The sequence below is a fragment of the Protomyctophum parallelum genome, assembly GCF_964188405.1.
Source record: "Protomyctophum parallelum genome assembly, chromosome: 6".
NCBI lineage: Eukaryota > Metazoa > Chordata > Actinopteri > Myctophiformes > Myctophidae > Protomyctophum > Protomyctophum parallelum.
The window spans coordinates 39,854,546-39,869,796 of NC_139701.1; the positions used below are offsets into that span (position 1 = coordinate 39,854,546).

The following is a 15,251-nucleotide window of genomic DNA, read 5'->3' on the forward strand; positions in this document are numbered from 1 at the left end:
GCTTTAAAATATTTTGTTTCACTTGAATCCTGAAATTTTCATTTTGTGGCAGTTTAAACACATACAAGCTATAAATAAGGTATAATAATATCTGGCAGCACTATGACAGTTTAGATGAAATACAATTAAACAGGTTGGAATCATATAAATCTTGAGTTAAAGGGAAAACGTAAAAATGGCAAAATACTACAGGTATATTTCCTGATCCTAATTCTACCTCTGGTGCTCCCTGCCCACATCAGCCTCTGTACTATCGGCCTAACAAGAGCACTTGTAGGTCTGCTATTTCCGGTGTGCGACCTATGCGCAGCTACATATAAACCAGGCAATCCTCTCTGCATTTCATGTACATACAGGCATGTATCTCTGCCTACAGTACTACCTACTGTACAGAGGTCTACTGTAGCTCTGCCTCTACCTCTGTTATATGTTCTGCTTTGTCTACCTCTGATGTTCTACAATGGACAATAGGTTTGTGTCAATGGATGATGTTATTGATAACGATAGCCATTGATGATGGCCGAGATAATTTCGATTGTTTACACACTTCTGCGCTACCTACGGAACCCGCCTATCGGCTCGTTCCTGCATCAACGCAGGCGTGGCATTAATTACAGTAAAGCACACCTGCTTTATTACCCTCTAACGTGACCAGGCGAGGTCGCATGCACGTATCTGTGTGGGTGACAGCAGACTGCTGGGCGAGTGCTGGCGCTTTGGCATGGACATATAAAAATGTCCATGCCAATGGAATTAATTATGTACTGGCCATGTCTTGAGCGTACAGAGTATGATGAGGTCAGATCAACATATGGAATGTCAGAACAGGTCAGCTCCATATACAGTATGGAAATCTAAGGGTGGCAGTGGGGGCAGTGTCTTGATTGTATAGGGTTTGATGAGGGCCCACGTAGGGCCGGGCCTTAATTTTCAGGACTGTTGAGAACTGGTTTTCGCCGGCTGCCGGGCGTGGCTGCACTAATAACTTTGGGGCAGGTCCGTCTAGAGTTTAAATGGACAGGTGACGAGGTCAGTCAAAAGAGAGACATCGAAGAGGAAGGCTGGATGGGGAAGGATCAACATATGGAATGTCAGATCTCCATATATGGAGATCTAAGGGTTTGAGGTGAGATGTAGAGTTGCTGGCCAATATTGATGACATCAGGGATATCCATATATGTGCTTAATATTGATGACATCACGTGATGTCATGAGGCATGACCATATATGGCATGACTGACTGACAGGAAATGCACGTTAACTAGATCGCAGTTAACATAGTTAACTGCGATCGGCGGGCGCAATAATGGAATCTAATCTAAAAGTGGATGTTGGACTATTATAGATGATTACCACTATGATGTCGGTCATCTCCATATTTAGGCCAATGTTTGAGCTCACTGTGACGTCCACTGAATTTGTTAGCTTAAAACTAAAGTACTTGTAACACTCAGCGATTGCAGGAAGGATGGGGCTAGCAACCGTGGTGGGGAGGAGTCGGGGTCAACGGCCAGATGCAGTATGGTTTGCTTTTACTGTAACATCATCCAGTGTCTATTTCTATCATATTGTTGGTTGTATACTTTTGGGAGTATGTGACATTTTATGTCCATAATAATCTTTATTTATATAGCATAGCATCTTTCATAACATAAAAATGCAACTCAAAATGCTTTACAGGGCAGAAAAGAGAAACAAAAATGTAAAACAGCGTTAAAACAAGCAGAAACAGAGTAACATTAACACAATAAAACAATAGCAAAGAACATAAAAACCGCAGGAAATCAGGCAGAACAGTGAGTACATGAATAATGGTGCGTTCACACGGGCAGATGAAACGCTGCATAGGCGCGTTGTGAGTTGATTTGGAGCAGCTACTGTACATGGATCATTCTGTCTTTGCAAGTTGATTCCACAGAACTGCTTAAGTATGCAAGAGATGTCAACTGTCACTATACCAGCAAGAAGTGTAAGGAAGTGCAAGGACAAGGATGTCAGTGAGTACATACATCATTCCGTCTTTCTCTTTGCAACGTCATGTTGTTGGTAGTCTGCATCGTTTCATCTTCCCCTGTGAACGCAGCATAAGAACACAGAGGTTTTAAAAAAGATCAACTAAAAACAAGAGTGAAGAGGTGGGTCTTGAGCTGTGCTTTAAAGATGTCGACAGGGGGTGCCCGTCTAAGCTGTAGCGGGAGTTGTGACTATTGCCGTTTCCAGAGGCATGTGACCCCCTTTGCGAAGGTCCTCCAAGACCCATTTCGTCATTTTTACGTCACTATCGTCGGGCAACACGTTCAACACTTGTCGCGCATAGCATAAATTGACCTTCACAAATGAGATGTTAGGGGACACACTATCAGTTTGGGGCTTCTGTGTTCTCTAATAGTTTGGACAGGACATGGCATCATTCATTACAGAAGTTCTGACTAGCTCTGGGAAACTAGAGAAAGAAGACCTATCCACTAAAATAACCAAACTGTCTCGTAAGGTGGTGGATACAAAGGAAGACATATGTGACATGATAAACAAGAGATATACTGAATTCCTTCCTAGTCTACAAGGGGCTGAGGAGCTCTTGGGGCAAGTCAATCATGTTTCCCAAGAAATTGATGTTCTTAAAGATTGCATCGAGACTGAGGTGCTGCAGAACATCCATGTGAACATGGCTGAGTATGAGAAGCTCAAGCAACAGTTGCAGAGAAACACTGTCATTATCACAATGCTGGGACACCTAAAAGAGTTTCACCATGCAATGGAAGATTTTGCCAAAGCCCTATTGGAGAAGAACTATGTGAAAGCAGCCAAACAGTTAGAAAGGGCAAGTGGCAATGTGGATTCTCTGGAAGAGAAGAGTTCGGAACTTCCCCTGCTGCGATCACTTATCTCAGAGTTAAATGTCCAGAGAGAGAATTTCATCTACCAGATGGGGGAGGAGTGGAAGAGATTAGCCATGTGGAAACTTCCATCCTCACAGGAGTCGATGGAAATTAAGTCTTTTGTGAGGACAGAGCTACATCTGACTCTGGGATGCAGTAAGGATGAAGAGCAGAGTCCTCCCGCTCTGCTCTGCTCTCTTGTTCAAGCTCTTGCAATCCAGGGAGTACTTCATCACAAGATGAAACGTTTCACTCAAATTCTGTTGAAGAACATGCTGAAGCCACTGATAATGTACCCCACCCTGTTGGTGAATGCAATGGAGCAACAGGGTGAAGGCACTATCTTGGCAGTACAAAGTTTAGAGGAAAGCTATATGGAGCACCCAAGTCCTTCGCAAGTCTACACTAAGCTCCTGATAGTGCTCAGAACACTGCACTCACACCTGCTAAATGTATCAGTTAGTGAGAAGAAGCTGTCAGGAATCTTGGGTGATCTGATCTGGGAGGAAGTGTCCCACTGTATCATCCACGAGTGTCTCCTTTACTCCATCCCTACCAACAGCAGCCAGTTGGAAAAATACAATACGGTGATCAAGGAGACGGAGGAGTTTGAGAAGTCTCTTAGAGAGATGCAGTACCTGCATGGTGAATCCACAGAACTGCTTAATTATGCAAGAGATGTCAACTGTCACTATGCCAGCAAGAAGTGCAAGGACGTCATTGTGGCTGCACGTAAACTCATGATCTCCAACATGCACAACACTATCAGAATCACACCAGATTCAAAGCTGGCCCTTCCCAACCTACCAAATCCAGGTTCAGGCACCAGAAACAAGGAGAAGATCCCTCCCAATGATGAGATGAGCCTGGACAATGATACGCAACTGGCAGCCCAAACCATGTGTCTGCCTGCCTGTTACATCAGCGAATCTGTCCAGCAAATAATGGAGTTGGCCCTGACCACTCTGTGTGAAGCTGTGGAAAGCTCTCCACCTTGTGCCACACAACTCTTTATCACAGTGAGAAACATATTCCAGCTGTTCTACGACATTGTTCCAACATATCATAAAGAAAACTTCCTCAAGTTCCCCTACCTGGCAGCCATCCAGTACAACAACTGCATGTACCTAGCCCACCACTTGCTCACACTGGGCCATCAGTTCAGGCCCCATCTGCATCCACTCAGTGAAGGGGTTGTCACCTTTGTCGACATGGTACCCAGTTTCCGGAAACTGGGTGCTCACTGCTTCCTAGCCCAGATCAATGTCCAAAAGGCCGAGATCCTAGAGAGACTATCTACTGCTCGTAACTTCTCCAATGTGGATGACGAGGGCAATTACACAGCAGCCAGCAAGGCATTCAGACAGGTTATTCATCAATTGAAACAACTGGGCAAAGTGTGGCAAGATGTCCTACCTCCCAATATCTACTGTAAAGCTATAGGTAGTCTCCTCAACACTGCCATCTCAGAAGTCATCGCTAAAATTACGATGCTAGAGGATATTTCATCCGAAGATGGAAAGCACCTCCATACACTGTGTCAAACCATCATTGAGAAAGGTCCCCTGGTCTTCATACCCCTGGCTGAGGAGATCAGGAACAAGAAATACCAGGAGGAAGTGCTCATTTATGTCAATAAATGGATTACCTTCAAGGAGCTGGTTATCGTGCTGAGGGCCAGCCTCCAGGAGATTGTCAACAGGTGGGCAGAAGGCAAAGGGCCTTTAGCTTTGGAGTTCTCCAGTTCAGAGATGAAGAGCCTGATCCGAGCCTTGTTTCAGAACACAGAGAGACGAGCTGTTGCTCTAACCAAAATAAAATAGCCATTTTTGAGTAGTACTAGCCCCTCCAACGTCTGGCTTTCAGAAATGACAAGTCTATGGACTATTAATGTCCCACGAAAAAACAAGACTCACTCCTGATATCATGTGGCAGCCAAGTCTATGGACTTTTATTGTTTGCGTTAAGCAGTGATGTTATGTGGCAGCCACAGTGGGTGCCCCTCACTTTACTCAAGTGTGATTTTTCTTTACTCTCACCTGTTTTTGAGGGGCGCTTTTTTGTCCTGAACTCTTGTCACATTTGCCATTGACAATGAAAGGAGAATTTACGTCATATGTGTCTGAATAAATCGGCTTTTTGTGGAAACAAACATTAAATGCCATTGACAATGAATGAAGGATTTACGTCATATGTAGACGAGCAAATCGGCTTTTCTAAACACAGTGCAACTGTTTTAATTCAGCCCGGGGCTTATATATATATATATATATATTACTGCTGCGCCGTTATTGGCGTTAACGTGCTGCGTTAATGCGAGACTCTTATTGCGCGATAAAATAATTATAATCTATTCTCAAAATTGGGTCTGGGAGCTGGGCCTGCAGCGGCCAGGAGGCGGGCTGTGTGTGTGTGCGCGCACACATGTGTGTGCGTGTGTGTGACTGGGCGCGTTCGGAAATAGCCCACTGAGCCCAATGTGCAATGCAAACTAATAGGCAACGCCAACAAAAATGTATACTTACTAGAAAAGAAAGAGGCAACGATGGAGCCATATTCCATATCCAGGCAGCAGCCTGTTGCATCACAATATGATCACAACATACACGGCTTTGACCAGGGTTGCCACATTTCATGACTGAGAGAGAAACAAGCATCCAGGTCTATGAAAATGTTAATAGGCCAGATCAAGTCAGAAAATCCGAAAGAGTCATAAAATAAGTCTAAAATAAGCAACTATAGTGCGGACTGTCAAACATCATTGTCCAATATTGTTTTAGAGTAGCGGTTCTCAAGCATTTTCATGTCAAGGACCACCAATATCTTAGTCCAAAGTCCATTATTTAGGTAGCGCACGTATTTTGAATGCCGTCGGCAGAGTTCAAATGAGCCATTTTAATCGAGATTAATCGAGATTTACTCCAGGATTGCAGTGAGATTAATCTAATAAAATAATGAATTTATGCCCACCACTAATATACACTGTATATATGAATTCAGTTGTCATCTTACATGATCATGGTGAAAAGATTCGTTTTTTTTAAACGTATCATGTTTAAAAGATAACATAAATTGACAAATGTATAAGGCAGCAGCTGGTAATTAGGACTATGTCATCAAATTGTTTTAATTTATTTTTACTTTTTTGAACAACTTTTTTGAATAGTTCAAATAGCCAATCTACAAGCTCACAACATGTCGATGTAGATTGGCTTGGATCCTCTGAGACATGAGCAGTGGCTGGGCAATGTGGAAGAGATATTTGTAATGGAGAAACTAAGGGCCGATTCATGCTCCTATTTTACCGCTGTTTCGGCGCTGTAGTGCCGAAATGATTTTGGCTCGTCAGTAGCACCGAAGAGCCGACTTTAGGACGGTACCCCCCCCCCCCCCCCGAACCTCAAATGACGTCACATTGTAGGCTCTACAGCGCCGAACCGACTTTTATTCGGCTCTAAAATAGGAGTGTGAATCGGCCCTAACTCAATGCTTTGAGATTACAAGAGACTATTCATTGACAAATGGGACAAATGAAATGAATATAGAACCCAATAAGACAACATCATTTTTAAAATATTTATTTTTGGTATTTTTATGCCTTTACTGATAGTGAAGTGAAGTTAGACGGGGAGAGGGAGATAGGGACTGACACTCAGCAAAGGCTGTTGGGATCGGGACTCGAACCTGTGACCGGCTGGACAAATTTAAATGGACTATGACTATATGTTCACAAAGTTCTTTATGTGACCCCTGGCACTGCAACTGTAAAAGGACAATTTGCACAAAGATAGAGGGGGCGGCGGTGGCTCAGGGGTAGAGTGGCTGGATGGTAACCACAAGGTTGCCGGCTCGAACCCGGGCTCCCTCAGAGTTACTGTCGATGTGTCCTTGAGCAAGACACTGAACCCCTAATTGCTCCTGATGTGCTGGTTTGTGCCGCCATCGGTGTATGAATGTGTGTGTAAATGGGTGAATGTAATGCACAATCTCTGTAAAGCGCCTTGATAAAGGCGCTATATAAATGCACCATTTATAGAAGAATAATCACACCCGTGTGAACTGAGTGGTGCAACTCCTCTCTCTCCCCCCTCTCTCTCTCTCTCTCATTAGCAGGCAACAGCGCAGCACTATCTCTCTCTCTCCGTTTCTGGCACAACAGCACCCCTACTGGTACTCATAGTCACATAGGTTAACACATACATAGTCACATAGGCTAACACATAGCCACATAGTCACATAGGTTAACACGGACATTGCTGTTACTTGGAGTGGTTGCACCACTCAAAAACAAGATTCAAGGTGATGACTTTTTTTACTTCCATTTTTCAGGTGCATTTCACCTTCTAGTTACAGAGGCAGGTGTCACCGTATTGGAGCAGACTCAGAGCACACTGGAAGGAATTAAAAGCTGGCTATATTTTGTATGTACCTGTATGTGTGTGTGTGTCTGCAGGGAGAGAGTGAGAGCTCCATATTAAAGAGATTGATGCACTCCTGGGGTTCCATGGGCTGTGCCTTGGCGTTTGAAGGGTATACTTGGTTTAGGGAACAATAAAGAGCCCAGTCTTTGTAGGCAGCTTTCCTTTGCCTTTAAACTGTGAAGTGAAAACAGGAAGGGGGCAAGGGGCATAACATGCGTATAAAGCTCTTGCTGTGCAATGGAACAAAGACTACCTGACTCATGCAGTAAATCCTTTGCTTTTGTTGTGGGCTTATTGTTCTGTAAGGGGGTGGGCATGCAGAGCGATTAGTTGAGGTAATCAACTTACATTCGGTGTGATTATGTGACAGCAGTGGGTTTAGGATATCATGGGCTCCATCTTATGCCATGCTTTATCCGCAAGTAATAAACATGCGGCAGCACGAGTGAGGCTGTGTTGGAGCTACTGGACACAAAACAACCCGGCCTCTGTATCAAATATAAATAGGCTATATTTCAAGGCAGCTCTTCCATGGCCATAGTGTAAATATCTGGACATAATGTTAAATGGATAATGGATCTCTTAAAGGCAATGGCAGGTGGCACAGTGATTGCTTTAATCATTGTAACGCCCAAACCACACCTATGCATAATGTAAGGGGTAATGGAGGTTTTTTTTAGGGACACAGGGCTCCATTTTCGGCATTCTAAATTCACTATTTGAGGATTTAGCAGTGGGGAAGGCTTGTTCCCCCACTAAAGTTGGTATTTTGGTTACCTGTCTAAATCCCTGAAATTACCATTGCCTTTAAGAGATCCCTTATCCGTTGCCCGTTATGCCCAGTGCTATATTGCTTCATGGCCTTCGTTGCGGGTAACTAACTGTGGCGACGAAAATTGAGCCCTTAGGCTGTGGCACAATATAGCAAGTTTTACGGGGCCACACCTCCCACACAATACTAAATCCCCAAATGAAGGAAAAAGGGCCCCTACGCCCCATGAGTTTTATAATGTGCCTACTACAATGTACAAACGAGTACTTCCACAGTTTAAGACAGATTCATAATTATTGTTCACAAATACTGTCACTGCCATTTGGACATGGCCATATTGTTTAATGATCTTGAGTGAATGACAGCAGGTGTTGCCTGCTCCCTAGGCCTATTATCTGATGCATTACAATGTCACTGTAATGTCAACCTACAAAGGTCCTCACAACAAGCTCACTGATCTCTGCATGTCTTTTGTTCTGCCCTCTCGTCTGTGAGGTAAACATATGGCATATGCCTCAAATACATTCTATCATACATTCTGTCATACGGAGCTTTTAAATTGGTTGTTGTTTTGCATGCAACACCATCATACGACAATGTTTAAATATGGCTTTACAAAGACAGAAAGGCAGGCAGACAGACTGACTCGTACACATGTTGTACACATACAGTACACATAAACACACCCTCTAGGCTAATGACCAGCTGTCCTAGTGGATATTCAACACCATCCATCATCTTGGAAGGAATAGCAGGCAGGAGGAATATGAAGTACACAGAGAGAGCCTATAGAGTTAAGGATAATGTATTGAAATATTTTTCAGTTGAAATTATATTACATTTTTGTTGTTGAGCAACACAGTCATGTGCTGACCGATAAATCAAGCTGCATTACAGCCATGTAAAATCTGTCTGAGGGTAGTGTGTGCGCTAAATTATCGTGGCGTCCTGGTGGCGCTAAAATGTGTGGCCTATGTGAAAAGGGTGCCATTTATTCTTATGCCTTTGATGACAATTCGACATTCAAAGTCATGATTTGAGGCATTTTGTTCCAAAAATGTGTTTTGCAAAAGTCCACCGGCTGGTGGCGCTATAAGAGGCCAATGTGAAAAGGGTGCGATTTATTCCTCGGCCTATAGTAGCAATGTACATGCAAAATTTCACAGAAATCGCACTCTGCGTTCATGATTTGAACGCAGAGCATGCTGCAAACTTTGAAAGCAGTATTAGCCAATTGGGATGGAATATGAGAAATCAGACAGATCCGTGTTGATCACATGACTATAGAGATAGTGTGTACCAATTTACGTGATGTATGGACAAAATGTGTACGAGTAATTTAAAGAAATGTGTTTGGCAAAACTCTGCCTCATGGTGGCGCTATAACAGGCCGTTCTGGAAAATGTGGGGCATCCAGGGGGTGTGTGTGGCATCGACTGGGCCAATGGTGCCTGAGATTAGCTCTACACAGATGTATGTGGGTAATAACTAATATGTGTTTTTAAATATTTTAGTATTTAAAAGTGTCAATGATGTTATGGACACTGGTCTCACTGTAATGCTTTGGTGCACTGCTCCTCCTTGTGGATAGGTGGAGGGCTGTCTTACTGAGACAACATGTAGTCCAGGAAGTAAGTGAGCCCAGTGTCCATGACATCATGGACACGAATACTAAAATGTCTAAAAACATCAACTCCCAAACATCAGTGTCCCTTAAAATCCTTATACTCTGCTACCACTCAGAGCATCCTGACAGTAGCCTGGTATGGGAATAGCTTCTCCCAGAAATGGCGAGCCTTGTGGAAGGTGATGTGGGCTGCCCGAGCGCACTGCAGTGCCCATAGGATTTATAATAGCCTAGAACATATCTTTAAGAAACAGGTGCTCAACAAAGCTCTGTGTATTGATTTGCTCTGATGCTGCTCACCCATTAAATGGAGAGTACAAACTCCTCCCAGCAGGCCTTTGCTTGTGAGCCCCCTGTGCCACAAAAAACAGGCACAAATATTCCTTTCTCCCGACTCCCCGTCTCTCTTTGCACATTGAATGCTGCTGTGGGTAGGTCAAGGAGATAACCTTATGAGCACTTTATTGGTCTCGTATCTATGCACAGTTGTCAGTTGCACACGCACTTTCTATGGCCGACGTGCACTTTAGGCTACTGTACTTTTGGTATCTGCTATGTGTACTGTTTATGTTTTTATTTGTATTGTTGTTTGATGTACTGTCTATGCTGCAACCCAATTAGCACTTTGGGACATTAAATAAACTTGAACCTTGCACCTTGTTTAATCAGACATAAAAGGATTTGAAAGACAAATACGAGATAGTGATGAGTTTTTTTCTCTCAAGCTATCATGGGGCGGCCGTAGCACCGCTAAGCTGTGATTGGATTTCACTCCCCCTGAAGTAGTTAAGGACCAATCAGGGCAGGTTTATCACAAGTAAGACGCGCAAACGCGGGAAGCGAACGCAGCTCGTGTGTGTGTGGTTGTGTGTGTGTGTGTGTGTGTGTGTGCTACAGCTGCGCCCTGTGTGTGTGTGTGTGCTACAGCTGCGCCCTCTGGTGGCGGGCGGGTGGTGTAACAGCGTGACACACACACACACAGACATTCAGCCCTTGCTGTCATAGTAAGTGGCTCACTGCGTTCGCAACCAGAAGCATTCTCTTTTTGGCTTTAGAATCTTCCACTATCCGTAAACATTGCGGCCAACTCCTTTATTTGCGGCTGGAGGTGTGCCCGTGGGCGTGTTGATGCGCTTTCCTTACAATTGTAATCTTGCCCACACAGGTTAGGACAAAGTCCCTGCTTTATTGCGAGTGAGACTGTGTTGGTCGCGGAGTGGAATGAGTGGATGATAGAATTGATAGATAGAGGAGCTACTGGACACACAAATCAACCCTCTGTATCAAATATAAATGTATTCCAAGGCAGTGTTGCTCTTCCATGGGCCATATAGTGTAAGGTGAGATATCATTGAGGATAATGAGTAATGGATTGCGCAGTCTTCTCTGAAAATGTGGCACGGTGATTGGTTTCTTTATTTTGACGCCCTCAAACCACACCTGCATGCATAATGTAACCGTGGGGAGGTGTTTGAGGGATTTAGGCTGAGGTGCGAGGCCATTCGTTCCCAACCTTTTTTTATACTGAAGTACCACCTCTCTCCAAGTACCACGATAATCACTGATGTTAAAGTACAGAAGCGTATACCTGCCATTTTTGTTTCATTCCTAAGCCAATAATGCTGCTGCTCTGACAAAACTAGTCTAATCACTAATCAGCACAACTGATATTTCGAATGTGATTGATCCGTTCTCAAATCTTATATTAACGGCTAGGTGTTCTGTTATGCTCATTTCTGCATAGCTGGATAGCCTATTTTTTTTTTTTTTTTAAGATATTTTTTTGCGGCTTACGCCTTTATTGATTTTTTAAGGGACAGACAGTAGGCTGACAGGAAACGGGAGAGAGATGGGGGGATGACATGCGGTAAAGGCCGTGTCGGGTCCGGGAGTCGAACCCGCGGCACACCGCGACTGGATCACCAGTCCGGTGCCCAGACCGTTACGCTACGGCCTGGGCCTGGATAGCCGATTTCAACCAATTGCTTGGTCAGAAGAACTACCTGAACTACCTCAGCTACCTGTACATTTTTCATTCCACTTTTGTCTTTTTTCTCCTTTTTTGGCGACTCCTCTGTGTACCACCAGAGGGGGGGCTTAAGTACCACCAGTGGTATTAGTCTAATACCAGTGGTTGGGAACCTCTGCTGTAGTGTAGGCCTATATCCCAGCTGCTAATGTATTCTTACTCCATGTTCTGTAACCTCTCCATTGCAGCTAAAATATGTATTTTCTTAAAATGTTTAATATTTTATGCCCAGTATTATATCTCGTTATACCTTTTATTGTTGATGTTGGCACAATCTGCGGAGCATGTCACGCCTACATGTCAAAGTGTGTACCTACCTGTATGTGTGAGTGACAAATAAACCCCTTTGAATCTTGAATATACTGTAATTATGCCATCTGGAACTTCAACCCAATGGCATCAAAATAATGAGTTTGTCTTTCTCAAAAGTGCCAAATTAAATAATTCTTAACATTCTTACTTTATTGCACATGTGTAGGGGTTCTGTCATGTTTTCTTGTTGGGATAAAATATACGAGGGGAAACTGTAATATCCTTTACACCGGGAACTCCTGCAGATGAGTAACACAAAATGTGCACTGCGAGTGGGGAAAAGTGAACTACTAGGGCACATTTAAAAGTTGAGAATTTATAATTAGATTTGTCAGCTTTACCATTGATAGTTGCAAGCATGACCCGTTGTAATTAATAAATGTCAGTTCAGTGTGGTACCTTTGGATTACCTGGAAAGAACATACTTAATCATGCTGGAGTCAGTTCAGTGCAGACAATTACCTTTTTCTTGTTTAATGGCTTCTAGATTCATTATCAAAATTACTCTTGATTGTTTGTGATTCTCCCATTATTAAAGCAGAAAATTTGACATGAACTCCCACCTCATTATTTCCATTCCACTTCCCATGCATTCTGCTTCATTTTACTCCTCATTAGCTTTAGAAGACAACAAAACCCCTCACTCTCTTGTTCCTAATGGCATCAAAGAGAATATTACACTCCATTTGCCAACTGTCCAATTAGCTTGTAGTTTTACTTGCTTTTTCATAGTAGAGAATGTGTCTGTAGCAGCAACAAGGTTATTATAGTTTAGCATTTTTAATTTTATTTATTTATTTTTGACTTTTTGTTTTCAAGTTTTAAATCGTTTTTAAAGTGAGCTTGCTAGTTTTGTTAAAGTTTTATTTTGTAAAAAGTCCTAGTTTTAGTTTAGTTTAACACAGGCCAGATTCAAAAAGATTTTTGAAAATGTTAGGCTATATTATAATATTAGGCTTGAATTAAATTTATTTTATTTTAAACCTTGTTTTATTTCATGTTATTAAAATGTTTTTTAACTCTGGTTTTTACTATTTTTGTTTTAGTTGACTATAATAATCTTGCAGGGTTATTAACCCTTCAGTGTTTATGGTTAACTAAAGTAGCCAGGGATGTCCCGATCACGTTTTTTTGCTCCTTTCTTTTGATTTTGAGACATCGGTAATTCGGTAGTCACACTTTCACGCCTCTGAGTGTGACTACCGATATTTCCCGATCCGATCTTTATATTTTTAAAATAACACTTATGCCATATCACAATAGCAAATATCCTAATCCCTAATGTATGTCACTCTAGTGTAGTCTGTTGTGTTGCCTTTCAATTATTGAAAGGCAAAATGTGACTATACTTTTATTAGAATGACTGTCATTGTGGTTTTTTTTTTTTTTTCTATGAAAGCATGGAATCATAGCAAAATAATGATGTATTGGTTAATTAGAGTGAATAGTTCTACAGCTTATAGGATTGAAGTCAAGTTAAAACTCAGAGAGAGTACTACAGACACCTTATACCATCATGCATAACGGGGGTTGCATTTCCATTGTTTCCATCATAGGTGTCTTTCACGCAGAGACTAAATGTTTTTATAATCGTCATGGGGGCGAAAAAAACTTTTTGTATAAACAGAAGAGCATGTTTAAATGCCATGATTGCACTGAGTCATTTGGCTACTCCTCATTGTGAAAAAGTAGCATATTGCAGAGTACAGTACTATGCATACCCTACCTGGCAGGTGAAAACAAGCCACCAGATTAGCATTTGAATGCCTGATCTGCATGTGTACAAGTGGACAGGCAACGCAGTCCACCCCCCACCACCCCCTTGCCCCCTGGCCAGGACAAAAGAGGTGTTAAGGTGCGTTCAGACTTGGATGGTTAGAGCGGCGTGATTACATACAAAGTCAATGCAAAGACGAGAATTTGCGCGAACGGTCGCGGCCTACTAGTGTGACTAGTCTTTGTTTGATAATCTCTGACTGGGACCAGAAGGAAAACAACTAGCATAAACACAACCGTTTATCTCATTGCTTAAATATCTTTCTTTGGGGGAGTTTTGGATGGTGCTGGTTGGAAGAATATAGGGCACAGAGGATGAGGGATTTGGTGTGTTAAGATGCTGGCTTCAGTAGAATGAGACTGTGCCACATACTGCCGCTTCCTTTTTTACCGGAGCTCTAGCATTTCTGTCTATTTATGTGAATAGAGGCTGTTGTGTAACTTGTGTTGTGTGATAGCTGGGTGTATACTGTACTAAAATGTGACAGATTTGTGCTCAACATCTCCTGGATCTTAGCATGATTTGAGAGATCTGTAGTTCTCTTTGTCTGCTGCAGTTGTATACATCATTATGTTCTCCCTGCATTTCCACGTTGGCCAGCACTTTCTTAGCATGTGCCAGGTTATATTCAAATACATTTTTTACATTCCTTTGTGTCACAAATATGACAACACTTCGGTATACAGTACACATACGGTACACATACCTTTTGGATGTACCCACTGGCAATATTGATATTTGTCATCTTTTCAGAGAGAATCACTGCAGCTTAAATGTGGATGCTCCCTGGCTACTATTGTTCTCTTGAAGCCATCCCATGAATGTTTCAGTACATTAGAAATCTGAATTTCCACCATGGCTCCAGACTACACAATGAATTTTTTTTAGAAGAGAAGAATGGCAATGATTTTGAGAAGAATGAGCACATGGTATGTGTGCAAGTTGGTGTGTGTGTGTGTGTGTGTTTGTGTGTTTCATAGGGTGGTATGTGTCTTGTTGTATATGTGGTTGGTGGGTGCGTGCGCGTGCATGTGTGCGTTATCGACTGGAGTGCTATATTAATGTTTCAATAACCTTCTCCTCCAACACTCATTCAGGCCGATCCCGCCTGTCGATGGAATTTGTGATTGGTGTGCCAACAGGAAATTAAACCAGGGTCTCTGAGACGAAAGTATAACATGACGCTTCACACCAATGACTCCCAGCAGAAGAAAACTAAAATGGCTTTACGGTCAAAGAAAATCATATTTTCTCACAGCTTTGGCATCTTGATGACATATTTCTTTAGTTAATTTACTGTCTAGAGACGTCAGCGTTCAATAGGTTTTCATTTCTTCTCACCTCGTCTGGCCAGCTCCTGTTTATTGGACACGCAGCCTTTATGCCTCCAGTCGTTCAAAGCAGAATTTATGGCCTTTCGGTCGACACAGTGAT

General features: G+C 42.6%; 1 protein-coding gene across 1 annotated transcript; it reads left to right on the forward strand.

Annotated features, from left to right (window-relative positions):
* Window positions 1-2,401: 2,401 nt before the first annotated feature.
* LOC310860395 (centromere/kinetochore protein zw10 homolog) lies at window positions 2,402-4,702 on the forward strand (the record flags this gene model as incomplete). Its single annotated transcript, XM_083767277.1, has 1 exon — window positions 2,402-4,702. One exon carries the CDS (start codon window positions 2,402-2,404, stop codon window positions 4,700-4,702), a length of 2,301 nt encoding a protein of 766 aa, XP_083623403.1.
* Between the last annotated feature and the right edge of the window lie 10,549 nt (window positions 4,703-15,251).